At 45.8% G+C, this 25,330-nt stretch overlaps 1 protein-coding gene across 1 annotated transcript in view; it reads left to right on the top strand.

Annotated features, from left to right (window-relative positions):
- PANX1 (pannexin 1) overlaps positions 1–25,330 on the top strand; it is a 117,656-nt gene that overhangs the window by 70,792 nt on the left and 21,534 nt on the right. The window contains exon 2 of the mRNA XM_082246440.1: positions 14,911–15,050. Within this exon, the coding sequence (XP_082102566.1) occupies positions 14,911–15,050 (140 nt within the window). The remainder of the gene's footprint in view (positions 1–14,910; positions 15,051–25,330) is intronic.

Below are 25,330 nucleotides of genomic sequence, written 5' to 3'. Positions count from 1 at the left end.
ATCTTCAAGAAATATAAGGGAAGAAGGGGATGATAGACTGTTAGCATTGGGCAGAGCTGAGAACTCCAGGGCTGGGAATTAGGGATCGACCAATTATCTGTGGGGCCAATTATCTGAGGCCGATATTCACTTTTTTGCAGTTTCGGCCACACAATTGGCGACATGGCCAATGTTGCTTCAAGGGGATGTACCAGAGTGATTGATACCTGCAGCTACAGACATCACCCCCATACCGTTTTTTAGAGTTAACGGTCAGCTTTTCTTAGGAGTCAGGCTGCACATGCTCAGTTTGGTTTGAATTGCTAGAGTTTTTTTTTTTTTCTTGGGAAAGTGCATGTCATCAGCACAGGGCCAATCAGCACTGTCCAGACAGAGGGTCAGGGGAGCATAAAAACTCCTCCTACAAGCTTTAACCAGACACTGATGGAAGTCGCAAGACTGCTATATACTGCTGATGAGAAAAGGTATTTATCAGTTTATATTTACTAAAATAATCGCATTTCCATGTTCTGTGTACTGTGGGAGACCAGATATAGTGAATGCAGGCTCCTGGGTTTAGTACCACTTAGTATGTTTATACTTTGAAATCACAATTGAAGTGATTGTTACACCCATTCAGGGACATAGAGATCACCTAAAGTGTTCACTATGGGGAACCCTTTCCTAATGCTGGTATATGAGATTCGAAGGTCCCGAGCCCCTGTAGACCTTAGATTTACCCTTCACTTGGTGCTGCATGTTATCTGTTGTTGTTTTCTTTGCCTGTTTACTGGAAGGTCAGGCAATGCTAATGTGGTACTTGCACGAATCACTCTGTATAATATATGGAAGCTGCGCTAGTCCATTAGTGTGCTGAAAGCTGCTTTTGTCTTGTTCTCCAGTCATAAGACCATAACAATTGTCCTCTATTAGCTGGTATCATTCTGTAACAGACTACTCGCTTTATGCGATTTTGTTTGCATGCAGAGCTTTATAATTAGTAAATTAGCAAACAAATTGGCAACATTTCGACATTCTTGGAGCTGTACTGAAAGGGTAACTCCACTTTCGTTGGGAAAAAAAAATTGCAAATAAAGAAAAAACAATTTTGCGTATACAATTGCGACACAAATCATATTGTAATTGAATGTTATTAAAAGTGACCTTTCCTTTTCAATCTGCAGCCGCTGTAATTTTCTGAATTTGCAATGCAATATGGCCACCTGGAGGTGTTCTGTACACAGAATGTATACTGACCACACCCCAGAAACATCATTTCCTGCTTGTGTGATTGGCTCACTGATTTTCCCAGAAGTCTACCTAAGATACAAGTCAGATTTCTGGCATCCCCTGCAATAAAAATTTCATTTTTGGTGAGATACTCCCAATAGGAACACGTCTTAAGGAATGCAGATCCAGCAGTTTTCCTCACTGCCCTGCAGCTGCCACAGCTGATAGATAATTATGAAACCACTCCCATTAGACCCACTCAGCACAGAGGAACAAACAGTGATTTCTTCAGAATAACAAAATGTAGGAATTTGCAACAAAGTTTCTTAAAATCCTTGTAATGTACAGAGATTACCCAGAGGGGAATGTTTTTTCTCAACAAAAATGGAGTTACGCTTTAAAGAGGAGCTCCAGTCCCCCTCCCCCCCCCCCCCCCAAAAAAAAATAATAAAAGGTCAGCAGCTACAAATACAATAGCTGCTGACTTTTATTATAAAGGCACTTGGCTGTCCAGGGATCCAGCGATGTCCTCACCTGAGCCGATTCTTAAATCCGCTTCGGGTGCAGGCGCCGGCATCTTAAGTAAGGGAAATCGGCAGTGAAGCCTTGCAGCTTCACAGTCAGTTTCCTACTGCTTATGTACAAGCCACGCTCTGCTTCGGTAATTGTCCCACAGTCCTCTTGGACCTGTGATGTGCGCAAGAAGGCTGCGGGGAAGGGGGGGGGACTAATGCTCAGATTGCCACGGCAGTTTGACTGGAAGTGGAAACGGGTATCTGTCAAAACCAGGTACCTGCTCCCTCCCAAAAAGTTCCAAATGTGGCAGTGGAGGGGGAAGGATGCAAACAAGTGGAACTTCCCCTTTTGGGTCAGGTTCAGCTTTAACTGCTTCAGTGGTCCTGTAATCTATTTTTCATGAAATAATTGACTTGTGTTTTTCTGTCTCCTTGTAATGCCCTCAGTGGGGAAGCAGAAGCCATGTGGCAGGATTGGCAGAGAGGGTAGGCAGACCTTGAGCGGTCAGAAAGGTGGATGAGTCTGGCAGAAGAAAGGGCGATATACAGTATATGTGGGGTTTCTCCTAAAAAGGAAAACAAACGCTTTAAAGGAGATGGTACAGCCAAAGCTAGTTTGGCTGTACACCCCGGGATCACAGGAGTGCAGTTTGTTTTGCACTCCTGTGACATGTTTTCCGCAGAGAGAGGGCTGAAGTTCGCTCTTTGCTGACGTCACAAAAGTCAGTCCAGGCACTGCGTCATCACGACCACGGAGTCGTGGGATCCGCCAGGTGTCTGAAACCACACCCGGCTCAGCCTCTCTGCGTGCCACTGAGAGCCTGAACCGGCCATTCCCCGCCCCTCCACAGCTCAGCGCTCCAATGAGCGAGGAAAGGGCAGAACGGAGAGCTCGGAGAGCTGTCGGAACCGAGCAATCGGCGGTGTTCAGTTGCTCGGCTCTCAGTGCAGAGGAACCAGGGAGCATATGCATCATCAGACCAATGCTGCATCCACCTCGGTAAGTATTAACCTCCCTGGCGGTATGGTTATGTCAGGAATTTTGTACCAAAAGCGGTACAATTTTTTACATGGAAATTTTGGTGTTACGTATTATAGGCCTACAATTCTTAGTAATTCCTTATTTAAACCTGACCAAACAATACTCTAGTAGACATCCCAGATGTGATAAAGTTTGAAACACAAAATCATTAATTATAATCTAATAAATATAATTTTGTTCAATAATGTAATAAATAATGAAATTTGTCAAACAAAGAAAATTAAAACATTTTAAGACTTGGCATATTTAGTATCTATTTACTCATTGCAACCTCATTTTTTTATATTTTACAAAAAAAAGGGCGTTCTGTGTGTTTGCACAAAAACTCATTTTATTATATTTTTTTCTGAAAATGTGCCTTCAACAAACAGTTGTGCAAATTATTATGTGACATAAAATGTTTCAGCTGTCACATTTACTCTACAGGGCCTCTGCTTTCAGAAAATATGTAATGATCTGGGGGGTTAACGCTCCATTCACACCTGAGCGAGCGGGCAGAATCGTCGCATTTCTGCCCACGATTCCAGAATTGCGGCAAAATGCCAGACGGGATTGTGATGACATTACTGGTTAACTGCACCCCAATTGCGGTGCGACTTTGTAGTCATTGGTGGTCAATAAATTGTGCTGCAATCTTGGCAAAATCGCAACGTGCTCGGCTGTCGCCCAGAAGAAACTCCTGCTCCTTTTTGAGCGTCAAGCTTTGCGCATTGCGATTTTTAGCGCAATTGCAGCACAATTTATCGCCCACCATTCGCGGCTAAATCGCAACACATTTGGAGTGCCATTAACAAGTAATGTCATCGCAATCCTGTCTGGCATTTTGCTGCAATTTTGGAATCGTGGGCAGAATTGCAGCGATTCCGCCTGCTCGCTCAGGTGTGAATGGAGCCTTAAGTCATTTTATTGCCTAGAGAGTGAAAACATTTTTTAAAAATAAGTTGCTCTATAGCTGAACTAGTTAAACTAGCTGCATTTTTTACAAAGCATTCTTGATAATGGAATGACTGCATGTAATGTGTATGAACAACCACAAGATGGTGCTACAGAGCTAGAGCTTTATACATTATTGAATGTCAAAAATCTGAAATGAGCAAAATCTTCTCTTTGTCATATATATCACCTGGCTTTCCAGGTCGATGTGACTCAAGATAAATGAAAACGGCAGACGGGATTGAGTTTTGTACAAATTTGACTTGCTCACAGACAATAGAAGGAAGGTGCACATGAAAGCTCATTCTGATGTACAAAGATTATTTATCAGATAGATACCGAGACCGGGATCACCGAAGTGTCCATGTTTTGAGTGGGTGAAGTAGGAGAAAATCATCCAGATACCCTGGGCTGGGAAAAACAGTAAAAATCTCTGAAAATGTCCAGTACAAATGAGCCCTCTGGTGTCTGGAAGTGGATTGCCAGTAATTCATCCCTTAGATTTTAAATACCCCTTCAGTATTTACATAAGTTCACTTATGTAATAATACATATGTACAAGAGCTTTATTTTAAACTATAAAATATTTAAAAACGTTCCAAATTGTCATGGCTTGCATACTGATACCAGAAAAACATTATGCACTACAAACCTGTATGGCTGTTTGTCAAGATGAGGAACTAGGGTCAACTTGTTTCGTGGAAAAGACTGCTTCTTCAGGACCTCTTAAATGTACATGATCACAAAAGTAGTTTCTTTTTCCGGAAGATTTCAGTTTATATATTTTTCATGCATCTTGTAACCAGACCACACAGTACACACAGATGTACTGGTGGAAAATCCAGTGAGGAATAGTCTTGCTGGCCCATGGGAGAAAGATCATCCCCAGAGTAAAGCTCTTTATACAGAAGAAAGGCCCCAGTTTCTGCATGGTGTGGAAGTATGAGGAGCAAGAAAGGCTCCAGAGTTTCTGCATGGTGTGGTAGTATTAGGAGCAAGAGAGGCCCCAGAGTTTCTGCATGATGTGATAGTATGAGGAGCAAGAAAGGCCCCAGAGCTTCCACATGGTGTGGTAGTATGAGGAGCAAGAAAGGCCCCAGAGCTTCCGCATGGTGTGGTAGTATGAGGAGCAAGAAAGGCCCCAGAGTTTCCGCATGGTGTGGTAGTTTGAGGAGCAAGAAAGGCCCCAGAGCTTCAGCATGGTGTGGTAGTATGAGGAGCAAGAAAGGCCCCAGAGCTTCTGCATGGTGGTGTAGTATGAGGAGCAAGAAAGGCCCCAGAGCTTCCGCATGGTCTGGTAGTATGAGGAGCAAGAAAGGCCCCAGAGTTTCCGCATGGTGTTGTAGTATGAGGAGCAAGAAAGGCCCCAGAGCTTCCGCATGGTGTGGTAGTATGAGGAGCAAGAAAGGCCCCAGAGTTTCCGCATGGTGTGGTAGTATGAGGAGCAAGAAAGGCCCCAGAGTTTCTGCATGATGTGGTAGTATGAGGAGCAAGAAAGGCCCCAGAGTTTCTGCATGATGTGGTAGTATGAGGAGCAAGAAAGGCCCCAGAGTTTCTGCATGATGTGGTAGTATGAGGAGCAAGAAAGGCCCCAGAGCTTTCGCATGGTGTGGTAGTATAAGGAGCAAGGCTTGCTCCTTATACTACCACACCATGTGGAAACTCTGGATTCTTTCTGTATAAAGAGCTCTACTCTGGGGATGATTTTTCTCCCATGGACCCGCGAGTCTATACCTCACTGGATATTCCACCAGCACATCTCTGTATACTGTGTGGTCTAGTTACAAGATGCAAGAAAAATAAACTGAAATCTTCCGGAAAAAAATATACTTTTGTGATCATGTACATGTAAGTGGTCCTGAAGAAGTGGTCATTTCCGTGAAAATTGTTGACCCCAGTTCCTCATCTCAACAAACAGCCATACATGCTTGCAGTATATAAATGTAGTAGTAGTGCACTGCCACCTAGCAATAGAAATTAGGAAATTACAGGGTGCAGCTGCTGCAATCACCAAATGTGTTCCTACATCCGCAATAAATCAATACTAAAATATGTGATCGCACTGCCTCTAAATCAAGGTAAAAATAACTAGAAAGTGATAAAAAATGACTAAATAGGGAAGTGTTTCATATATATATATATATATATATATATATATATATATAAAGTGCCAGAGCGAATTAAATTCATAAAAAAAAACATATAATGCAAAAAAGGCCAATGCAATACATAATAAAGCTTCTTATAGATTGTGCAATCAAAAAAGTCTCCTTTTGATAAGGTGCTTCAAAGAGATGACACCACAGTGTAACAACATTTTTCCACTACTTCTCCTTTCACCAAGTGAAGTGCAAGCTCTCCTCTATTTATAGACCCCTAAGGATCAACCAAGCATAAACGCAGATCAATCTGATGGACCAAACTTTGGTGTTCAGGTTCCTTTAAGGATAATGGAATTCCCCCTCCAAGATGGTTCCACACAGCTCACACATAGGTCATAGGCAACAAACAATAAAAACAAAGGTAAGAAAAGCCTATGTGCTGACCATAAACCAGATGTAGTAAACAGATAATAGATATAGAGTGTAAATGGAGACCAGGGATTAGCAGCCAATTCTTAGTAGTGTCCCCACATACATAAAAGCAAATAAAAAGGTAAATAAAACCGGCGCTAAATCAACCCCATAAATGAAATAGAATGCAAGAATCAATGAACACATACATAGAAAGTTATAATCATAAATAGCATCAAATATATATTGAATATATATATAAAAGTGATGTGGTAAAGTGCACTGTGCAAATGGTGCAAATAAAGTGAACCACAATAATATTCAACAGTAAAAAAGTCACTATAAAGGAAAAAGTGGCAGTGAGCTACAAGTGCAGAGTGCAGCTAGCTGATCAGATCCAAGACAAAAGAAAAAATGATCTAAAAAACATAAAAGTGATAATGATACACAGTAAAAAAAGATAAAACTAAGTGACATGAAAAACTGTGACCAATATTGATGGTGAAAAATACTCCAAAAAAGGCAAGAGCAGGGGTAAAAATCACATCTAAAGAAATCACTTTATATGGATGAAGATAAATATAAAAAGTTCATAAGTTCATGGAAAACATAAAAGTTCATGAAAAAAGTGCTGGTGTTTAAAATTGTTGCCGGATGTGCGGGAAACTGTGGACATTCAGTTGGTGCGGGAAACTTTCACTGTGGTGGTGAGCGTGTATCCATAAATGAGTGAAATGGCCGCTCACCTCCAAGACACTCTTAATGAGTGTTTGTACCAATAGGTAACAGGTCTCCAATGTAGAGGTAATGGTCCGGTGGTGGTCCCTTTAAGGCAAGCTATTTAGGTCCTTTAGGTAGCCAGCATCAAACATTAGGGAGAAGCCGTCTGACGTCACTTCCGTTCCGTGGCCGAGACCGGAAGTCTCTGGATTACATTGCCATACCGCTGCCACGCTACTTATGCTGTATTACTTTGATTTAAATGTGAGTTTTTTACCTTATGCTCTTACAATAAATGGTTTTAAAACTTGCTACACTATGAAGTCCTCCCCTTTATCTGTGGTTTGAGTTTCAAACCCTACCTAGGATATTTCCCCTTTGATGTTTGATGCTGGCTACCTAAAGGATCTAAAGAGCTTGCCTTAAACCACTGGCCGACTGCCTAACGACGACACGTCGGCAGTCAGCCCCTCACAGGCAAAGTGACGTAGTACTATGTCACTAGCCTGTGAGGCTCTAGGGAGCGAGCGCGCGACTCTGGAGGCGCGCTCCCTCACGGAACCCCCCCCCGCGCGTGTGAGTGGCGGACCCGATGTCCGCCGGTCACTCGCGATCGTCGGTTACACTGGGAGAAAGGCAGGCGGCTAATGTAAACAAAGCCATCTGTCTTTCTCCCCTGTGTAACAGCACAGATCATGCGGTCCTGCTATGTAGGACCGTAGATCTCTGCTGTTACACACACAGCCACATCCAATCACAGTAAGAAGCACGCCCCTAGGGACACACTTAACCCCTCCTTCTGCAATAAACTTAACCCCTTCCCTGCCAGTGTAATTTTTACAGTAACAGTGCATATGTATAGCACTGATTACTGTAGTAATGTCACTGGTACCCCCAAAAATGTCAAATATGTCAGTCAAGGGTCCGATCTGTCCGCCGCAATGTCGCAGTCCCGCAAAAAAAATCGCAGATCGCCGCCATTACCCGTTAAAAAAAAAAAAAAAACAATAAAAATGACAAAAATCTTTCCCTTAGTAAACGCAATAACTTTTGCGCAAACCAATCAAAATACGCTTTTTGCGATATTTTTTTTTTAACCAAACAAATGTAGCAGAAAACAAATTGGCCTAGAATGTTAAATTTAGATTTTTACATTTTTTTTTTTGGAATTTCATATAAAAAAATGTGAAAAATATTGTTATTTTTGCAAAATTGTCGCTCCTTTTTTTGTTTCTAGCGCATGAACAAAAAATTGCACGGTGGTGATCAAATACCACCAAAATAAAGCTCTGTTTGTAAGGAAAAAAAGGACATCAATTTCATTTGGGTACAGCGTCGCACGACCGCGCAATTGTCTGTTAAAGTCACGCAGTGCCGAATTGCAAAATAGGCCCTGGTCAGGAAGGGGGTAAAATCTTCCGGGGCTTAAGTGGTTGAAGGGACCACCACCGGACCATTACCTCTACATTGGAGACCCTGTTACCTATTGGTACAAACACTCATTAAGAGTGTCTTGGAGGTGAGCGGCCATTTCACTCATTCATGGATACACGCTCACCACCACAGTGAAAGTTTCCCGCACCAACTGAATGTCCACAGTTTCCCGCACATCCGGCAACAATTTTAAACACCAGCACTTTTTTCATGAACTTTTATGTTTTCTATGAACTTATGAACTTTTTATATTTATCTTCATCCATATAAAGTGATTTCTTTAGATGTGATTTTTACCCCTGCTCTTGCCTTTTCTGGGGTATTTTTCACCATCAATATTGGTCACAGTTTTTCATGTCACTTAGTTTTATCTTTTTTTACTGTGTATCATTATCGCTTTTATGTTTTTTAGACCATTTTTTCTTTTGTCTTGGATCTGATCAGGTAGCTGCACTTTGCACTTGTAGCTCACTGTCACTTTTTCCTTTATAGTGACTTTTTTACTGTTGAATATTATTGTGGTTCACTTTATTTGCACCATTTGCACAGTGCACTTTACCACATCACTTTTATATATATATTCAATATTTATTTGATGCTATTTATGATTATTACTTTCTATGTATGTGTTCATTGATTCTTGCATTCTATTTCATTTATGGGGTTGATTTAGCGCCGGTTTTATTTACCTTTTTATTAAACAGTAAAAACAGCCTCCAATAGTGCAGTACCTGGGTTATTAAGTTCAACACACCGCAAGGAACCCACTTCATAAAATGCACTCGCATTTATTAGGTTAAAAAAAACAAGCATATAATAAAATCCAGCGTCTTACATAATCCAGTGAAAACTCTCGCCGCCAGGCTCAACCTCTACGCGTTACGCCACCAACGCACATGGCCTTATCTAGAAGTTTATTTATTGCATTGGCCTTTTTTGCATTTATATGTTTGTTTATGGATTTAATATGCAGTGGCAATATATATATATATATATATATATATATATATATATATATATGAAACGCCTATTTCGTAGTTTTTTAGTTATTATTTTTACCTTGATTTAGAGGCAGCACGATCGCACATTTTTGTATTCATGTTTTGCTAGTATTTGTATGCAAGCCATGGCAATTTGATACGGTTTTTAAATATTGTTTATAATAAAGATTTTGTAATTTTTTTTTTTTACATAAGTGTACTTGTGTGATCACTGGAGGGGTATTTAAAATCCCACTACCTACCTTTTTGCTGCAATATAGCTCCCCAAAGTAAGAGGAGTCCCCTCTCAGACAGTTGTCACAGGTGTCCCCATTGGGAGATTTCTGTCCTGCCAAAGTTTGATTTCCTATCACTTTATCTCAATGACAGTGGTCACTTGACAAATAGCGATGTCAAGTCTCTTCAATGGAGACACAAACAGTAAAAAGAACTTGACAGGGGGTCTAACCCTTCCTTCTCTATCCAAACTACAGTCAAAAGTTTTTGGCTTGGCTAGAACTTTAATTCTGTCGGACTGCTTAAAATGTGTATGCCAGGACATACGATTATTGTAGATGGATCGGGGTAATCTGATGTGATTAGTACAAGTGTATGTGGTATACATTATAGTTCCCTTCCAGTTCCTAAAGGTTTCTCACATCCTGTGTCAGAACTGTTGAATGCGGGTTTTCAGGCCATTACCAACGTCAATTTCAGACCATTACCAACGTCCTCTCAGTGTTGGTTTTCACAGGTAGGGTTAGTTACCTTTTGCCAAATAACAGCCTCTGCAGAAAAGAACAAACTGTGCAGCTTTAACCAAAGTTAGAAAATGCCCTTGCTGTAGGTGTATGCCATTTATGTACCTCCCGAATCCTGGCTGGGCTGAGAAACTCAGAAATGCCACCTCCTGTCTCCTTGTTGCTAAGACACTTCCGGCTGTTACTGCTCGCACCTACCATCACAGGAGTAAGTTCTTTCTGTGATTCACACTCTGGCACATGGGCATTCTTACCCCCTTTTGGAGGAGCTCTGAGCCAGTGATGCTGCAGTGGAGTAGATGGAGAGCCACACATGTTGGTGGGGCTCACCCTTTGTGATGGCACGGTTGATCATTAATGGCTGGGAGTGTCTTAGCAACATCCTAGCAATATGGTAAGGACAGCACGATGCCATCTTTGAGATTTTTTCAGCCAGGCTTTGGAAGGTAAGTAGATAGCCCACACCTAAAGCAAGAGCATTATCCAACTTTAATCAAAGCTGAACAGGTTTTTTTTTCTATCTACAGTAGCCCCTTATCTGTAAAGGCAGTTTTTTTTCTTCCTAAAGGTGAACTAACCCTTTAAGCTAAGCAGAACCTGTTCTGTTAAAGGGATTATAAAGTCTTAAAGTTGTTCACCTTAATGCATTAAGGTGAAAACCCTTCTTTGCTGAAGCCCCCCCCCCCGTTTTTCTTACCTGATCCCCCCCCCCCAGAACCCCCACCCTTTTTCTTACCTAAGCCCCCCCAGAACCCCCCCCCCTTTTTCTTACCTGAGCCCATTAATTTCAGTGCCGTGCATGAACCCAGTGGCTTTAGCCGCTGGCTCTCATCTCATTAGACAGATGATTGATAGCTGCTGTCAATCAAATACAGTGACGTGGGGGGCGGGGCAGAGTCCCGCTGTCTGTGTCAATCAGCAGGATTCAGGAACACGCCCGCATGGGTGCCTCCATGGAAAGTGGCTTTCCGTGGGGGCACCCGATGAAGAGGAGCCAGGAGCACCGCCGGGACACCTCAGAAGAGGAGGATCGGGGCTGCTCTGTGCAAAACGCTTGCACAAAGCAGGTAAGTATGACATGTTTGTTATTTTTATTTGAAAAAATTCCAAACCTTTACAACCCCTTTAAGTTTAGCAGCAGAAGTGCCTCCCTGATTATGGAGCTGTCTCTCTCCCACCACTGGTATCCAGTCTGATGAACATAATATGGTTTATGGTGGCAAAGCCATGGAAAAGTTGGATCTTGCTTTTAACTTTTCAGTGTTCTATAATGATATCTCTACAAAATGATGTAATTTATAAAGAATGGTGGGCATGGATCAAAGACTAAGAGGGTTTTAGGACCTCATGCAGAAAAATATTCTCTGTTTCAGAAGTTTTCATCTTTTCAGTGGAAGGCTTGGCTTTAAAGTCCTCATAGCGGAGCTATTCTAAAGCGCGTCCTCCATTGGTCACCTTGCCCATGCGCCCCCTCCGTTTCTTTAACAGACCGTACTGTGTAAAAGAAAATGTACTTAATTCAATTTGCCATTTATGTTAATATGTGTCATTCGTTCTACATGAATTCCCATGTCAAAGCTGCACAATTCAAAGACCATAATTCTCATAGGGATTAGGATTTCCATAATTAACAGCTGGTAACGAATTAAAAAAGCTTTAGTTCACCAAGAAAGCGTCTCCCCTTAAATCCTGCCCTTTATGCTTCAAGGACTGCAGTTAATGAGTGACGTGCTGGGCGTAATTCAACGCCAAGAGAAATGTCAGAAATTTTGTGACTAGGTTTTGTATGTAAGAGCCAAAGTAGAATCCATCATTTAGAGATTGTGACCACTGGGGGGCGGTGTTGTGTAGTATAATGTCAGAGCGAACGGGTGGAATGGATACAGAGAAAATAAAATCTGTATTAACCACTTAAGCCCCGGAAGATTTTACCCCCTTCCTGACCATGTCCTATTTTGCGATTCGGCACTGCGTGACTTTAACGGACAATTGCGCGGTCGTGTGACGCTGAACCCAAATGAAATTGACGTTTCTTTTGGTGGTATTTGATCACCTGTGCGATTTTTTGATCATACGCTATAAACAAAAAAAGTGCGACAATTTTGCAGAAATAACAATATTTTTCACATGAAATTCCCAAAAAAAGAAATGTAAAAATCAAAATTTTTTAACATTTTAGGCCAATTTGTTTTCTGCTACATATGTTTGGTAAAAAAAATCGCAATAAGCGTATTTTGATTGGTTTGCGCAAAAGTTATTGCGTTTACTAACTTTACTTTTTTTTTTTTATAACGAGTAATGGCGGCGATCTACGATTTTTTTTTTTTGCGGGACTGCGACATTGCGGCGGACAGATCGGACCCTTAACTGACATTTTTGACACTTTTGGGGGTACCAGTGACATTACTACAGTAATCAGTGCTATACATATGCACTGTTACTGTAAAAATGACACTGGCAGGGAAGGGGTTAACTTTATTGGAGAAGGAGGGGTTAAGTGTGTCCCTAGGGGCGTGCTTCTAACTGTGCAGGGATGTGGCTGTTTGTGTAACTACAGAGATATACGATCCTACATAGCAGGACTGTATGATCTCTTCACTTACACAAGGAAGAATGACAGGCGGCTGTGTTTACATTAGCCGCCTGCCTTTCTCCCGCTGTAACCGACGATCGTGAGTGACCAGCGGACATCGAGTCCGCTGGTCACACGCGCGGGGATCCAAGTGAGCAAGCGGGGGCCCCCTATTGGCTCGCAGGCGAGTACATACCCATATGTCACTTTGCCTGCACGGGGCTGACCGCCGCAGTATATGTACTTGCGGCTGTCGGCAAGCGGTTAAAGAGGAAGTAAACCTTCTGACACTTTTACCTATAGGTAAGCCTATGATAAGGCTTACCTATAGGTACTGTAAATATCTCCTAAACATGTACCGTTTAGGAGATATTTACCTTAGATGCAGCCAGTGACGTCACTGGCACTTGCGCTCTGAAGGAACGGCCGCTGGTGCATCCGTGGACCATCAGCTCCTGCGCGCGTGCGCGGGAGTGACGTCACCGCGGCTCCGGCCAATCAGATGGCCGGATGCCGCGATCCCGGAAGACGGGCGACTGGACATGTCGCCCGTCATAGAGGTAAGCGGACTGCACGGCGGGGGCTCGTACTAAGGTAAGTATCGCATAATGAGCTAGTACTAGCTCATTATGTGTTTCTCTTTCAGGTCGAAAAAAAAGTGTGCATGGGTTTACAACCTCTTTAAAGTCTTAGTCTACCTTTAAGTCCATGTTTCATGTTACACCCATGCACATGGCATTTAGGTAGACTTTATAATACCTGAAAAAGAAGATCCGAAACTACTTGATGGTCTTTGCCTTTGAACAGAAACTCCTGGAAAACGGCTAAGTAAAAAAAAAAAATGGACATGGTCAGCAACAATACTCAGATAGGTCGTGGCGTTTAAACGATGCTCAATTGGTACTAAGAGGCCCAAAGTGTGCCAAGAAAATATCCCCCCCACACCATTACACCCCCACCACATGGTTATTTGAGTTACTGTTGGCTTTCTACCATCTGGAACCAGTCTGCCCATTCCCCTCTGACATCAACAAGGTGTTTTCCTCCACACATCTGCCACTCACTGGATATTTTTCTCTTTTTCGGACCATTCTCTGTAAACCCGAGAGATGGTTGTGTGTGAAAATCCCAGTAGATCAGCAGTTTTTGAAATACTCAGACCAGTTCGTCTGACATCAACAACCATGCCACCACGTTCAAAGGGCATTAAATCCCCTTTCTTCCCCATTCTGATGCTCAGTTTGAACTTCACCAGATCTAGATGCCTAAATGCATTGAGTTGCTGCCATGTAATTGGCCGATTAGCAATTGAACGGGTGTACCTAATAAAGCTGGCGGTGAGTGTATATATGTCAGCTGTTTACCTACCAAAAGATTTGTTATCCTGTTCAGCCAGTCTTCTAATTTACACACCTGCCAGAGGGCACAGTCAGAAAGAGGACACCATTATATTGTGTTTGCAGTTTCTGTGTCACCCTTCTGCACACTGAGCTGGGAGCCCTATTACACTACTAGGTCATTGGTGACACAGCCTCAAAGCTAACACCAAAAAAAAAAACTAGTGTCACCCAATTTACAATAGGGCAGGGGCTGAATCACAAAAATGGCTGAGCAGAGTTAAAGCTGAACTCCAGGCATAACATTTTTTATTTAACTATATTCCTTAATGGCCACAAAGGGTAAACATCCACTTTTTATGCAGCTAATGCCTTTGAAGGCTCAGATATTACCTTGTAAATCTAGCAGTGACATCATTGCTGTGCTGTACAAAGTCTGTGCAGAGAGCAGAGTTGTGGGAGGGGTCCACCCACTACAGGAGGGGGCGGAGACCAGACCAGTCACCCTGCACAAGGAGAGAGAGCAGCAGTGAGCGGTAACGATGTAAATACACGGTGGGCGGTCCGTAAGTGGGTATGCACCTTGCTTTTTGTGTGGCGTATTTCCTTTCATTATGTTAAACTTTATAATCTTCTTTATTTCAGATCTATTGAAAAACAATAGACTATCTGCAGTCTCTAATGACTGGAAGCATCCACAATGCTTCCAGCTATAGATCATGTGACTTTAGGTGACACGAGGGTGCTGACAAGCAGCAGTCTATTCATTGAAAACACAATCACTGGCAGTATAATATTGTGATTTGATATTAATGACAAGTACCCTACTGATGTACATTATGTGAAATGTAATGACAAATATTGACTGACATTTCTCTCTTTGTTGGATGACAGGTGCTCAGATCAGCTGCTTCGCCCCCAGCACCTTCTCCTGGAGACAGGCTGCCTACGTGGACTCCTTCTGTTGGGCTGCCGTCCAGCAGAAACACTTGTCACACAGCGACTCCGGGAACATCCCTCTGTGGCTTCACAAGGTAAGAGTCATCAATGCTTTGCTATTACAGGAAGGCGGCGGCCGTGATTAACCACATACTGCCCGCCCACCGTCAAATGACGGCGGAGCGGTGCGGCTATTGTTCTGGGATGCTGTCATATGACGGCACACCAGAACGGCAGTATTGCTACGGGGTCCTGGCAGTCTGGTAAGTGGACCACCAAAAGGGAGTGGAATTGCACACGTTTGCACTTTATTAGCACGGATTGACACTGATTTGTTTAGTGAAGAGCGCGGAGCACATTGCACTTTTCCTTCACTGGATACTTGCTTACATTGTGACTGTTTTGGGACTTTTAAAGAACAGGAGTAGATGTGCACATTTTCATTTTCCTCAATCCATATGTGTATTTATTTATTAATTATTATGGGGAATTAGCACTGTTTTGCACTTTATGCAAATTTGACATATCAGCACTAGTTTGCACTTTTTGAATATTTATGCAAGTTTACACTGTATTGAATATCGGCATACAAGGGTAGTTATTTATATAATTTTTTTTCTACCATTTGCACATTTTGTAAGTAGACCTATTTCTCTTACGTCCTCCGACAGTCGCCGCCACCTCTAAGTCATCACTATTGGGTATTGACTTCCGCTCCATAGGAGTAGCTAGGCATAAGACTTAGTTAAAAGAACAAAAGCATTTGCATATACACACCCATGGGGGCTGTCCCACTTAGTCAATACCCCCCTGCAGTGACCACTCCCAACTCAGTTTCTTTCTGCCTAGCGTCAGGAGTGGTTAGGCTTTCCCTGTGCTGGGGCTACGGTCTCAGCCTTCTAATCTTTTTATTTGATTTCTTTTGGAAAATGTCAGTTTTTTCTTCTTATACTAGCTGTTTATTTTGTCAGCTTTAGTTTCAGTCGATTCTTCGGATGAAGATGGATTCATGCGGAGCTGGGATTCGGACTGACCGCCCTGGTTCTCCAGGGCAGAGGGTCAGATGGACCCCCAGCTCGCCATCGAGCATTCAGCCATGGTTCGTCCTGGCATTATGAACGACCCATCCCTGCTCGCCGCAGGGATGCAGCTGTGAGGTGGCTACCTCGCTGGACAAATCTGCGATATGCAGTGTAATGTCCTTGGCAAACGGCATTCCCTGTCAGTTGAGGACAGCAGCCTTCCGTTCTGAGAGGCACCCCACGCCATCTGGTACAGGTAAGTAATTCTGTGTGGGGCCTCGGTCTGGGGTGGCAGTCCTGTGTTGCTGTGTGTCCCCCATGTCTGTGCCGGTGTGGGGCTCCCTATTGCGATCCCTGTGGGGGTCTTTCTCTATACATGCGCTGCGGTGCTGTGTATCTGTGTGGGGGCCCCTTCCCCTGTGTCACTTCAGTGTGGGTCAAGGGGTGCAGACTTTGTGTGTGTGGCGGCCGCAGCGGGGAAAAAACGCGCGGTCCGCGATCTTTAATTTGGGCAAGCATGTTGGCTTCACTGTGGGCTGATTTACATGCTGTTTTGGCGCCATCTTGCGTGTGGCAGAATGATCGTTCCATGCACATGTCGGCGACCATTTTCCCGAAGTCTCCCATTCAGTTCTATGGGCAGCCATTTTCCCTGGGTCATTTGCAGCTTATAGTTCAGCCTCTCATGACCTCGCTTCCTTTTCCTCTGAAGCAGCGATCTAGGTGGTAACACTCTGTGGGGCTCTGCAGACTGTCTCTTCCATAACCTTCTTTTTTTGTCATTTCTGGCTCAGTTTTCTTCTCCTATTGGGGGTCTTTTGTCACTGTACATATAGCGGTGGGCTGCGCACTCCGCAGCGCTTTTAAAGGGACAGTACCCTTTTCTTGCACTGTTAATTTCACCTCGAGCAATGAATTCTCAGGATAGCAAATTTCCTCCAGCCCTGGTGGGGGACCCCAGTCCTGCTGTAGCCCCTGTTATACCTGATTTGGCCGCTGTAGTGGCGTCCTTAGTGTTCAAAATTGAGGTGCTGATGGCTGAACGTGCTGCTAGGAAGAGGCCCAGATTATCTCTCTCCTCTGATTCAGATGGTGATATGGCTGCTGCGGCGGGCGTGCCCTTTTCAGGGTCTCGCTCATCCTTAGACCCGCTGGGGTCTGAGGCGGAGGTGGAGGGGGTTGATGTTTCTCCCCCGAGGTCGCCTGAAGAACGCGCGACCATGGATGAGTTGATTGTTTCTGTTAAGGAAACTACATTTGGAGGATGAGCCCAGTCCTCCGGGCATTGTGTCATCATTTGGGACACACAGGACCTGCAAGTCGGCGCAGGTATTTCCCTGCCCCGCTGAGTTTCATTACACTGTTAATGAACTGTGGCGCACTTTAAAACGTCCATTCCTGGTACCTAGTCGGTTTAAGTTACTTTATTCCTTTGCACCGGCTACGGAATCGCGATGGTGTGTGCCTCCACAGGTGGATCACACTGTGGCAGTTTTGAACAAGGCTACATTGATTCCTACTGAGGAGACCCCGGTTTTTCGGGATCCCACGGACAGGAGGTTGGAGTCTCTGGCCCGCTATTCCTACACGGTGGCGGGTTACTTGCTTAAACCTGTTTTCGCGTCCGTTTTGGTGGCTCAGGCGGTGGCTGATTGGACTAAGGTGCTTAGGAGCAACCTCGTGTCTGATTCTGTCCCACCTGCCAGGCTGGATATGGTGGATCAAATTCACCAAGGAGTCATTTATTTGTGCGATGCGGCCTTAAATCAGGCCCCTTTGGTTGCACGCCTATCTAGTGTCGCGGTGCTTGACCGTCGACTGATCTGGCTAAAGAGCTGGTCGGCTGACCAGACATCACGGAAAACAGTTGCTGATTTTCCCTTTGCTGATCCTCGCCTTTTTGGCGAGGCGTTGGATACCTTGGTAAAAGGCGTCACGGGGGGCAAGAGCACCATGCTGCCCCAGAACCCCAAGAACAAGTCCTTTCGTGGCAAGCGGGGTTCCGCTTCTCGACCCAACCAGGGGTCCTCTCGTGCCTTTTGGAATCAGACCAAGGGCAAGCCCTTCAAGGGCCAAGGTGGCCAGAAGAAGCCCTGGGCGGGCGAGCAGAAGTCCGGCAATGATGGTACGGCGGGTCAATCCACCTCTGCCTGAAGGGGCGCCCTCACCCGTTGCAGGGGTGGGGGGGACGTTTGCGCGGTTTTCTCCAACCTTGGCTGCTCCGAATTCCGGACAGGTAGGTTCAGGAAATCATTTGATCGGGATACAAGATCGAATTCCTTTCCCGGCCGGCGGACAGATTTTTTTCCCTCAAATCTTCATTTGACCCCAGGGCGCCTGCAGGACCTGCATCGAGCGGTGCGGGACCTCCTTGCCCATGGGGTGATTGTCCCGGTGCCCCATCGGGACAGGTTTCGGGGGTTTTATTCCAATCTGTTCACTGTACCCAGAAAGGAGGGCAAAGTGCGTCCTATTCTGGACCTGAAAGCTCTGAACCGCTTCGTGCGTGTTCGAAAGTTTCGTATGGAATCTCTCCGTTCGGTGGTGGCCTCCCTGAGTCCAGGGGAATTCCTGGCCTCTATAGACCTGAAGGATGCGTACCTATACATCCCCATTTTCGAGGGTCACCAGAGGTACCTTCGGTTCGCTATAGAGGAGGACCACTATCAGTTTGTGGCGTTACCTTTTCGGTCTCGCTTCGGCTCCAAGGGTCTTTACAAAGGTGTTGGCGCCTGTTCTAGGCCTGCTGAGGGCTCAGGGCATTGCGGTCTTGGGATATCTGGACGATCTCCTCTTAAGATCGAGTGTCCGCCAGGACCTACTGCGCGATCTGTCCACCACGGTACAGACGCTTCAGGAGTTCGGATGGACCATCAACGTACAGAAGTTGACCCTGTCTCCTTCGGTTCGTCTTCCCTATCTGTGAATGGTTCTGGACTCTGCTCAAGCAAAGGTGTTCTTGCCGGAGGACAAGCTCCGGACCTTACAGGACGAGATCAGGTCCCTCAGGGATAAGCCATCCTCGTCACTCAGGACCTGAATGCGCTCCCTAGGGTTGATGGTATCGACCTTCGAGGCGATACCCTTTGCCCAGTTTCACACACGGTCTCTTCAAGTGGAAATCCTGGCCAGGTGGGACAGACTACCTCAGTCTTTGGATCGGAGTTTCTCATTGAGTCGCCAAACCAGAATCGATCTTCTGTGGTGGCTTCAGTCCCCGGCTGTGTCAGGAGGCAAGTTCTTCCGTCCGTTGCTGTGGACGGTGATTACCACGGATGCCAGCCTGTCGGGCTGGGGTGGAGTCCTGGGCAACCTATCTGCCCAGGGCACTTGGTCGGGGGAGGAATCCTCCCTTCCAATCAACATATTGGAATTGAGAGTGATCAAGCTCTGTCTCTTCCAGTGGTCGGATCGACTTCGGGGCCGTCCGGTTCGGGTACAGACGGACAATGCTACCGCGGTGGCTTACATCAACCACCAAGGGGGCACCAGGAGGGCCCGGGAGGTGACCGACATTCTGTCTTGGGCCGAGACTCATGTCCCGGCAATCTCAGCAGTTCACATTCCGGGTGTGGAGAATTGGCAGGCCGACTATCTGAGCCGCCAGACCCTGGACCAGGGGGAATGGTCCCTACACCTGGAAGTCTTCCAAATGCTTTGTGCGAAGTGGGGATCCCCGGACGTGGATCTGTTCTTGTCTCGGCTAAACCACAAGGTGGAAAGGTTAGTGGCAAGAATGCGCGATCCTCTGGCAGACGCCTCGGATGCGTTGGTGGCCCCTTGGCATCAGTATCGTCTGATGTATGCCTTTCCTCCGATTCAGTTGTTGTCCAGGTTCCTTCGCAGGTTAGCCTCTGAACCGCATCTGGTGATTCTGGTAGCGCCGGACTGGCCACGCCGGTCCTGGTATGCCGACGTTGTTCACCTGGCAGTGGCGCCTCCTTGGCGGCTACCAATGCGGGAAGATCTGCTGTCTCAGGGACCGATCTTCCATCCTGCTTTACAGTCGCTGGCTTTAACGGCCTGGCTGTTGAGACCCAGGTCCTGAGAGACAGGGGTCTCTCCCCTGAGGTCATTCCTACCCTGATCTAGGCTAGGAAAACCTCCTCTGGTAAAATTTATTACCGTACCTGGAAAGCCTATTTCGCCTGGTGTGAGTCCAGGGGGTTCTCCCCTCGCTCGTACTCGGTATCGAGAGTGTTGGCTTTCCTCCAGTCGGGGGTGGACCAGCGCCTGGCGCTGGCCACGATAAAGGGCCAGGTGTCTGCACTGGCTATTCTTTTTCAACGCCCTGTGGCATCTAATTCTTTAATTTGCACCTTCATTCAGGGTGTGCGACATTTGGCTCCTCCCAGGTGGGAGCCTTTACCTCCGTGGGACTTGAACTTGGTTCTGGTCGTTTTACAGCGTTCTCCCTTTGAGAACATCCGGGAGATTTCGTTGCCTCTGCTGTCTAAGAAGGTTGCCTTTTTAGTGGCGATCACTTCGGCTCGCAGAGTATCGGAGCGGGCGGCTTTGTCTTGTCGCTCTCCTTACTTGGTAATTCACAAGGATAAGGTGGTCTTGCGACCAAACCCGTCTTTTCTTCCTAAGGTGGTCTCTGAGTTCCACCTTAATGAGGACATTGTCCTGCCTTCGCTTTGTACGAAGCCTAAGCATCCCAAGGAGGTTGCATTGCATTCCTTGGATGTTGTCAGGGCGATCAGGGTTTACCTGTCGTCTACGGAGTCCTTTTCGGAAGACGGATTCCCTCTTTGTCCTTCCTGAGGGACCTCGGAAGGGCATGGCTGCGTCTGCAGCGACCATTGCCAAATGGATCAGACAGACCATTGAACAGGCCTATGCTTTGAAGGAACAGGTTCCACCCTTCCCTGTTAAGGTGCACTCTACCAGATCTTTGAGTGCGTCCTGGGCCTACTGGCATTAAGCCTCAGTGGCCCAGGTGTGCAAGGCTGCGACTTGGTCGTCAGTGCACACCTTTTCGAAATTCTAAAAGGTGGATGTTCTAGCATCAGCTGATGCCTCCTTTAGCCGCAAAGTTCTCAGTGCGGCAGTTTCATGAGGGACCCTTGTTTTGTTGTGGGTCCCTGACGTTTGGGGTTGTTTATCCCCTGGATTATTTGCTTCCTGGGCTGTTGCTCCTATTGAGCCTTTTCTGTTGCCCAGAAGGTTCTCTTACTATGCGTGTAAGGTTCCTTTCTCTGATGTGGGTACTGCGTTGCCTTTTCTATGGTTGCGTCTCCCACCCCTCATGTCTACACTGCTTTGGGACATCCCAATAGTGATGACTTAGAGGTGGCGGCGACTGTTGGAGGACATAAGAGAAAACTGAATTTTTGTAAAATCTTACCTGTAAAATTCCTTTCTCTGAGTCCTCCGACAGTCGCCGCCCCCGCCCCTCTTTTGGGTTTTTTTCTTGTACACTTACTGCTATGCTACCAAACTGAGTTGGGAGTGGTCACTGCAGGGGGGTATTGACTAAGTGTGACAGCCCCCATGGGTGTGTATATGCAAATGCTTTTGTTCTTTTGACTAGGTCTTATGCCTAGCTACTCCTACGGAGCGGAAGTCAATACCCAATAGTGATGCCTTAGAGGTGCCGGCGACTGTCGGAGGACTCAGAGAAAGGCATTTTACAGGTAAGATTTTACAAAAATTCAGTTTTTTGCGCTGTGTACTATTTTTCAACTTATACTAAATCACAAGATTTTTTTGAACAGGGGCACTCGGAGGCATTGATTAACAATAGCGCAGTTTTTCTCATTTTTGCAACTCCAGAATGGGGTCGGGTATGCCTGATCCTAACAGGGACCCATCCGTCATCAGAGCTGTCTGTCAGGGAGCCGCTGCTCTCTTCAGGTTCGTATACTGACCCTGATTCTGTCAGTGAGGCCTCCCCATCGCTCCCATCTGACATGGTCAGTATACTGTAGGCCTCTTCACTAGTTTACTTCCGTTTGGTCATTTTAGCCACTAAATTTACCGGTACAGTAGTGTGACTCACATGTAAAAAAGCACCTGGTTGTCAAGGACTATTTCAACGACTACCAAAAAAAACTGCTAGTGCTAGCAGGAATCAGGCCTGACTCTGCTAACACAGCGGGTTTGTGTGTTTTGCAAGTGACAGTAATCTATTGATTACTGCACTTGCCTGGGTGGGTGGGTGGGTTGGACGGAGGGGCTAAACGCAAGTGCTGGCAGGAATCAGTGCTGATCCTGCAAACACCGCAGTTTGGGAACCCTAAATTATGGGGACACTAGTATAGTTCTGATCAGATATTGATATAGATAGATATATATATATATATATATATATATATATATATATATATATACTAGTAATGGAGGTGTGTGCGTGTGTATATGGTAATCAAGGGGTAACTAATATTTCTAACTATGCACCCGGGATCTGCGCTATTTTAGACTGATGCTAACACTAACTGTCACCTGTGTCACTAATAATAGTGATCAGAAAAAAAAACTGTACATAAAAGTGACACTGTGACAGGGCAATGAAGGGGTTAACTGGGGGTGATCAGGGGGGGGATTAGGGGGTTAAATCTTTATTGGGGGGGTGGCGGGTATCCTAAGCCTAAAAAGTAACTGTCTCAAGCTCTAAAGCAAGTCACAGGTCACACTAATACAGAAATATAGACAAATGCTATATACTGTCTATAGTGTGCAATGTGACAAGAGGTGTAGGGGTTAACTGGGGGTGATCAGGGGGTTAAATCTCTATTGGGGGGGTGACGGGGACCTTAAACCTACTTGGGACAGAAACTAACTTGCTAGCGCTAACTGGAGTCACAATCCACTATCACAGGAATACAGAAAACCACTATATTAACTGTATATAGTGTACAATGTGACAGGGGGGAGGGGTTAACTGGGGGGGATCAGAGGGTTAAATCTTTTTTGGGGTCGGGTATCCTTAGACTAAAAGGAACAGTCACAAGCGCTAAACCAAGTCACAAGTCACACTAATACAGACATATAGGCAAATGCTATATACTGTCTATAGTGTGCAATGTGACGGGGTGTAGGGGTTAACTGGCGGTGATCAGGGGGTTAAATCTTTATTGGGGGGGTGGCGGGGACCTTAAACCTACTTGGGACAGAAACGAACTTGCTAGCGCTAACTGGAGTCACAATCCGCTATATTAACTGTATATAGTGTACAATGTGAGAGGGGGGAGGGGTTAACTGGGGGGGGGGGATCAGAGGGTTAAATCTTTTTTTGGGGTCGGGTATCCTTAGACTAAAAGGGACAGTCACAAGCGCTAAACCAAGTCACAAGTCACACTAATACAGACATATAGGCAAATGCTATATACTGTCTATAGTGTGCAATGTGACGGGGTGTAGGGGTTAACTGGGTGTGATCAGGGGGTTAAATCTTTATGGGGGGGGGGGTTTGCGGGGACCCTAAACCTACTTGGGACAGAAACTAACTCGCTAGCGCTAACTGAAGTCACAATCACAGAAATACAGAAAACCACTATATTAACTGTATATAGTGTGCAATGTGACAGGGGGGAAGGGGTTAACTGGGGTGATCGGGGGGATCAGGGGGTTAAATCTTTATGGGGGGGGTGGCGGGTATCCTAAGCCTAAAAGGAACGGTCGCAAGTGCTAAACCAAGTCACACTAATACAGAAATATAGGAAACAGCTATATACTGTATACAGTGTGCGATGTGACAGCGGGTGTAGGGGTTAACTGGGGGGGGGGGGTGATCGGGGGTTACGTGTGCCTATCTAAGTGTGTGTGGGTGCTTGGTGCAGTACTCAATTTTGATCCTCTCTCTTCTCTTGATGAATCCAAAAAGGATTTGGGAAGGAGAGAGTGGGTAATTTCTGTGCCTGTGTTTACATTACACAGGCGCAGGTCAGTTTCTGATTGGGCAGGACCGATTAACAGGACCAGGCCAAAAATCATTGGCGTGGACCTGATGACTGATCGGTTCTGAACCCAATCAGACCACCAGCTGGGCCGGGGGCGCGCCCCAGAGCGGCAGGAGTGAGCAATGTAGGGCTACGTCGCTTTGCCCAGCAGCGGCTGAGTGCAGCAATAAATGCACGGTGGGCGGGGCTGAAGTGTTTAAGAGGGGTACTCTGATGGGGACACCTGATGTAAGGCGGCACTATGATGGGTACATTATGTTAAGGGGGGGTACACTGATGGGGACACCTGATGTAAAGGGGCACTCTGATGAGGACACCTGATGTAAAGGGGCACTCTGATGGGCACATTATGTAAAGGGGGGTACTCTGATGGGGACACCTGATGTAAGGCGGCACTATGATGGGCACATTATGTAAGGGGGGTACTCGGATGGGGACACCTGATGTAGGGCGGCACTATGATGGGCACGTTATGTTAAGGGGGGTACTCTGATGGGGACACCTGATGTGAAGGGGCACTCTTATGGGGACACCTGATGTGAAGGGGCACTCTGATGGGGACACCTGATGTTAAGGGGTACTCTGATGGGGACACCTGATGTTAAGGGGCACTCTGATGGGGACACCTGATGATAAGGGGCACTCTGATGGGGACACCTGATGTTAAGGGGCATTTTGATTGGGACACCTGATGTAAGGCGGCACTATGATGGGCACATTATTTTAAGGGGGGTACTCTAATGGGGACACCTGATGTGAGGGGGCACTCTGATGGGGACACCTGATGTAAAGGGGCACTCTGATGGGGACACCTGATGTAAGGCAGCACATTATGTTAACGGGGTACTCTGATGTGGACACTTGATGTTAAGGGGCACTTTGATGGGGACACCTGATGTAAGGGGGCACTATGATAGGCACATTATGTTAAGGGGGTGTACTCTGATGGGGACACCTGATGTAATGGTGCACTATGATGGGGACACCTGATGTAAGGCAGCACATTATGTTAAGGGGGCACTTTGATGGGGACACCTGATGTAAGGGGGCACTCTGATGGGGACACCTGATGTGAAGGGGCACTCTGATGGGGACACCTGATGTAAAGGGGCACTCTGATGGGGACACCTGATGTAAGGCATCACTATGATGGGCACATTATGTTAAGGGAGGATACTCTGATAGGGACACCTGATATAAGGGGCACTCTGATGGGGACACCTGATGTAAGGCGTCACTATAATGGGCACATTATGTTAAGGGGGCACTCTGATGGGGATACCTGATATAAGGGGCACTCTGATGGGGATACCTGATATAAGGGGCACTCTGATGGGGATACCTGATATAAGGGGCACTCTGATGGGGACATCTGATGTAAAGGGGCACTCTGATGGGGACACCTGATGTAAGGCAGCACATTTATGTTAAGGGGGTACTCTGATGGGG

This window comes from Pelophylax lessonae, assembly GCF_965119305.1.
Source record: "Pelophylax lessonae genome assembly, chromosome: 2".
In the NCBI taxonomy this organism is placed as follows: domain Eukaryota; kingdom Metazoa; phylum Chordata; class Amphibia; order Anura; family Ranidae; genus Pelophylax; species Pelophylax lessonae.
The sequence above is the reverse complement of the archived record's forward strand: the minus strand, read 5'-3'. Positions and strand labels throughout refer to the sequence as shown.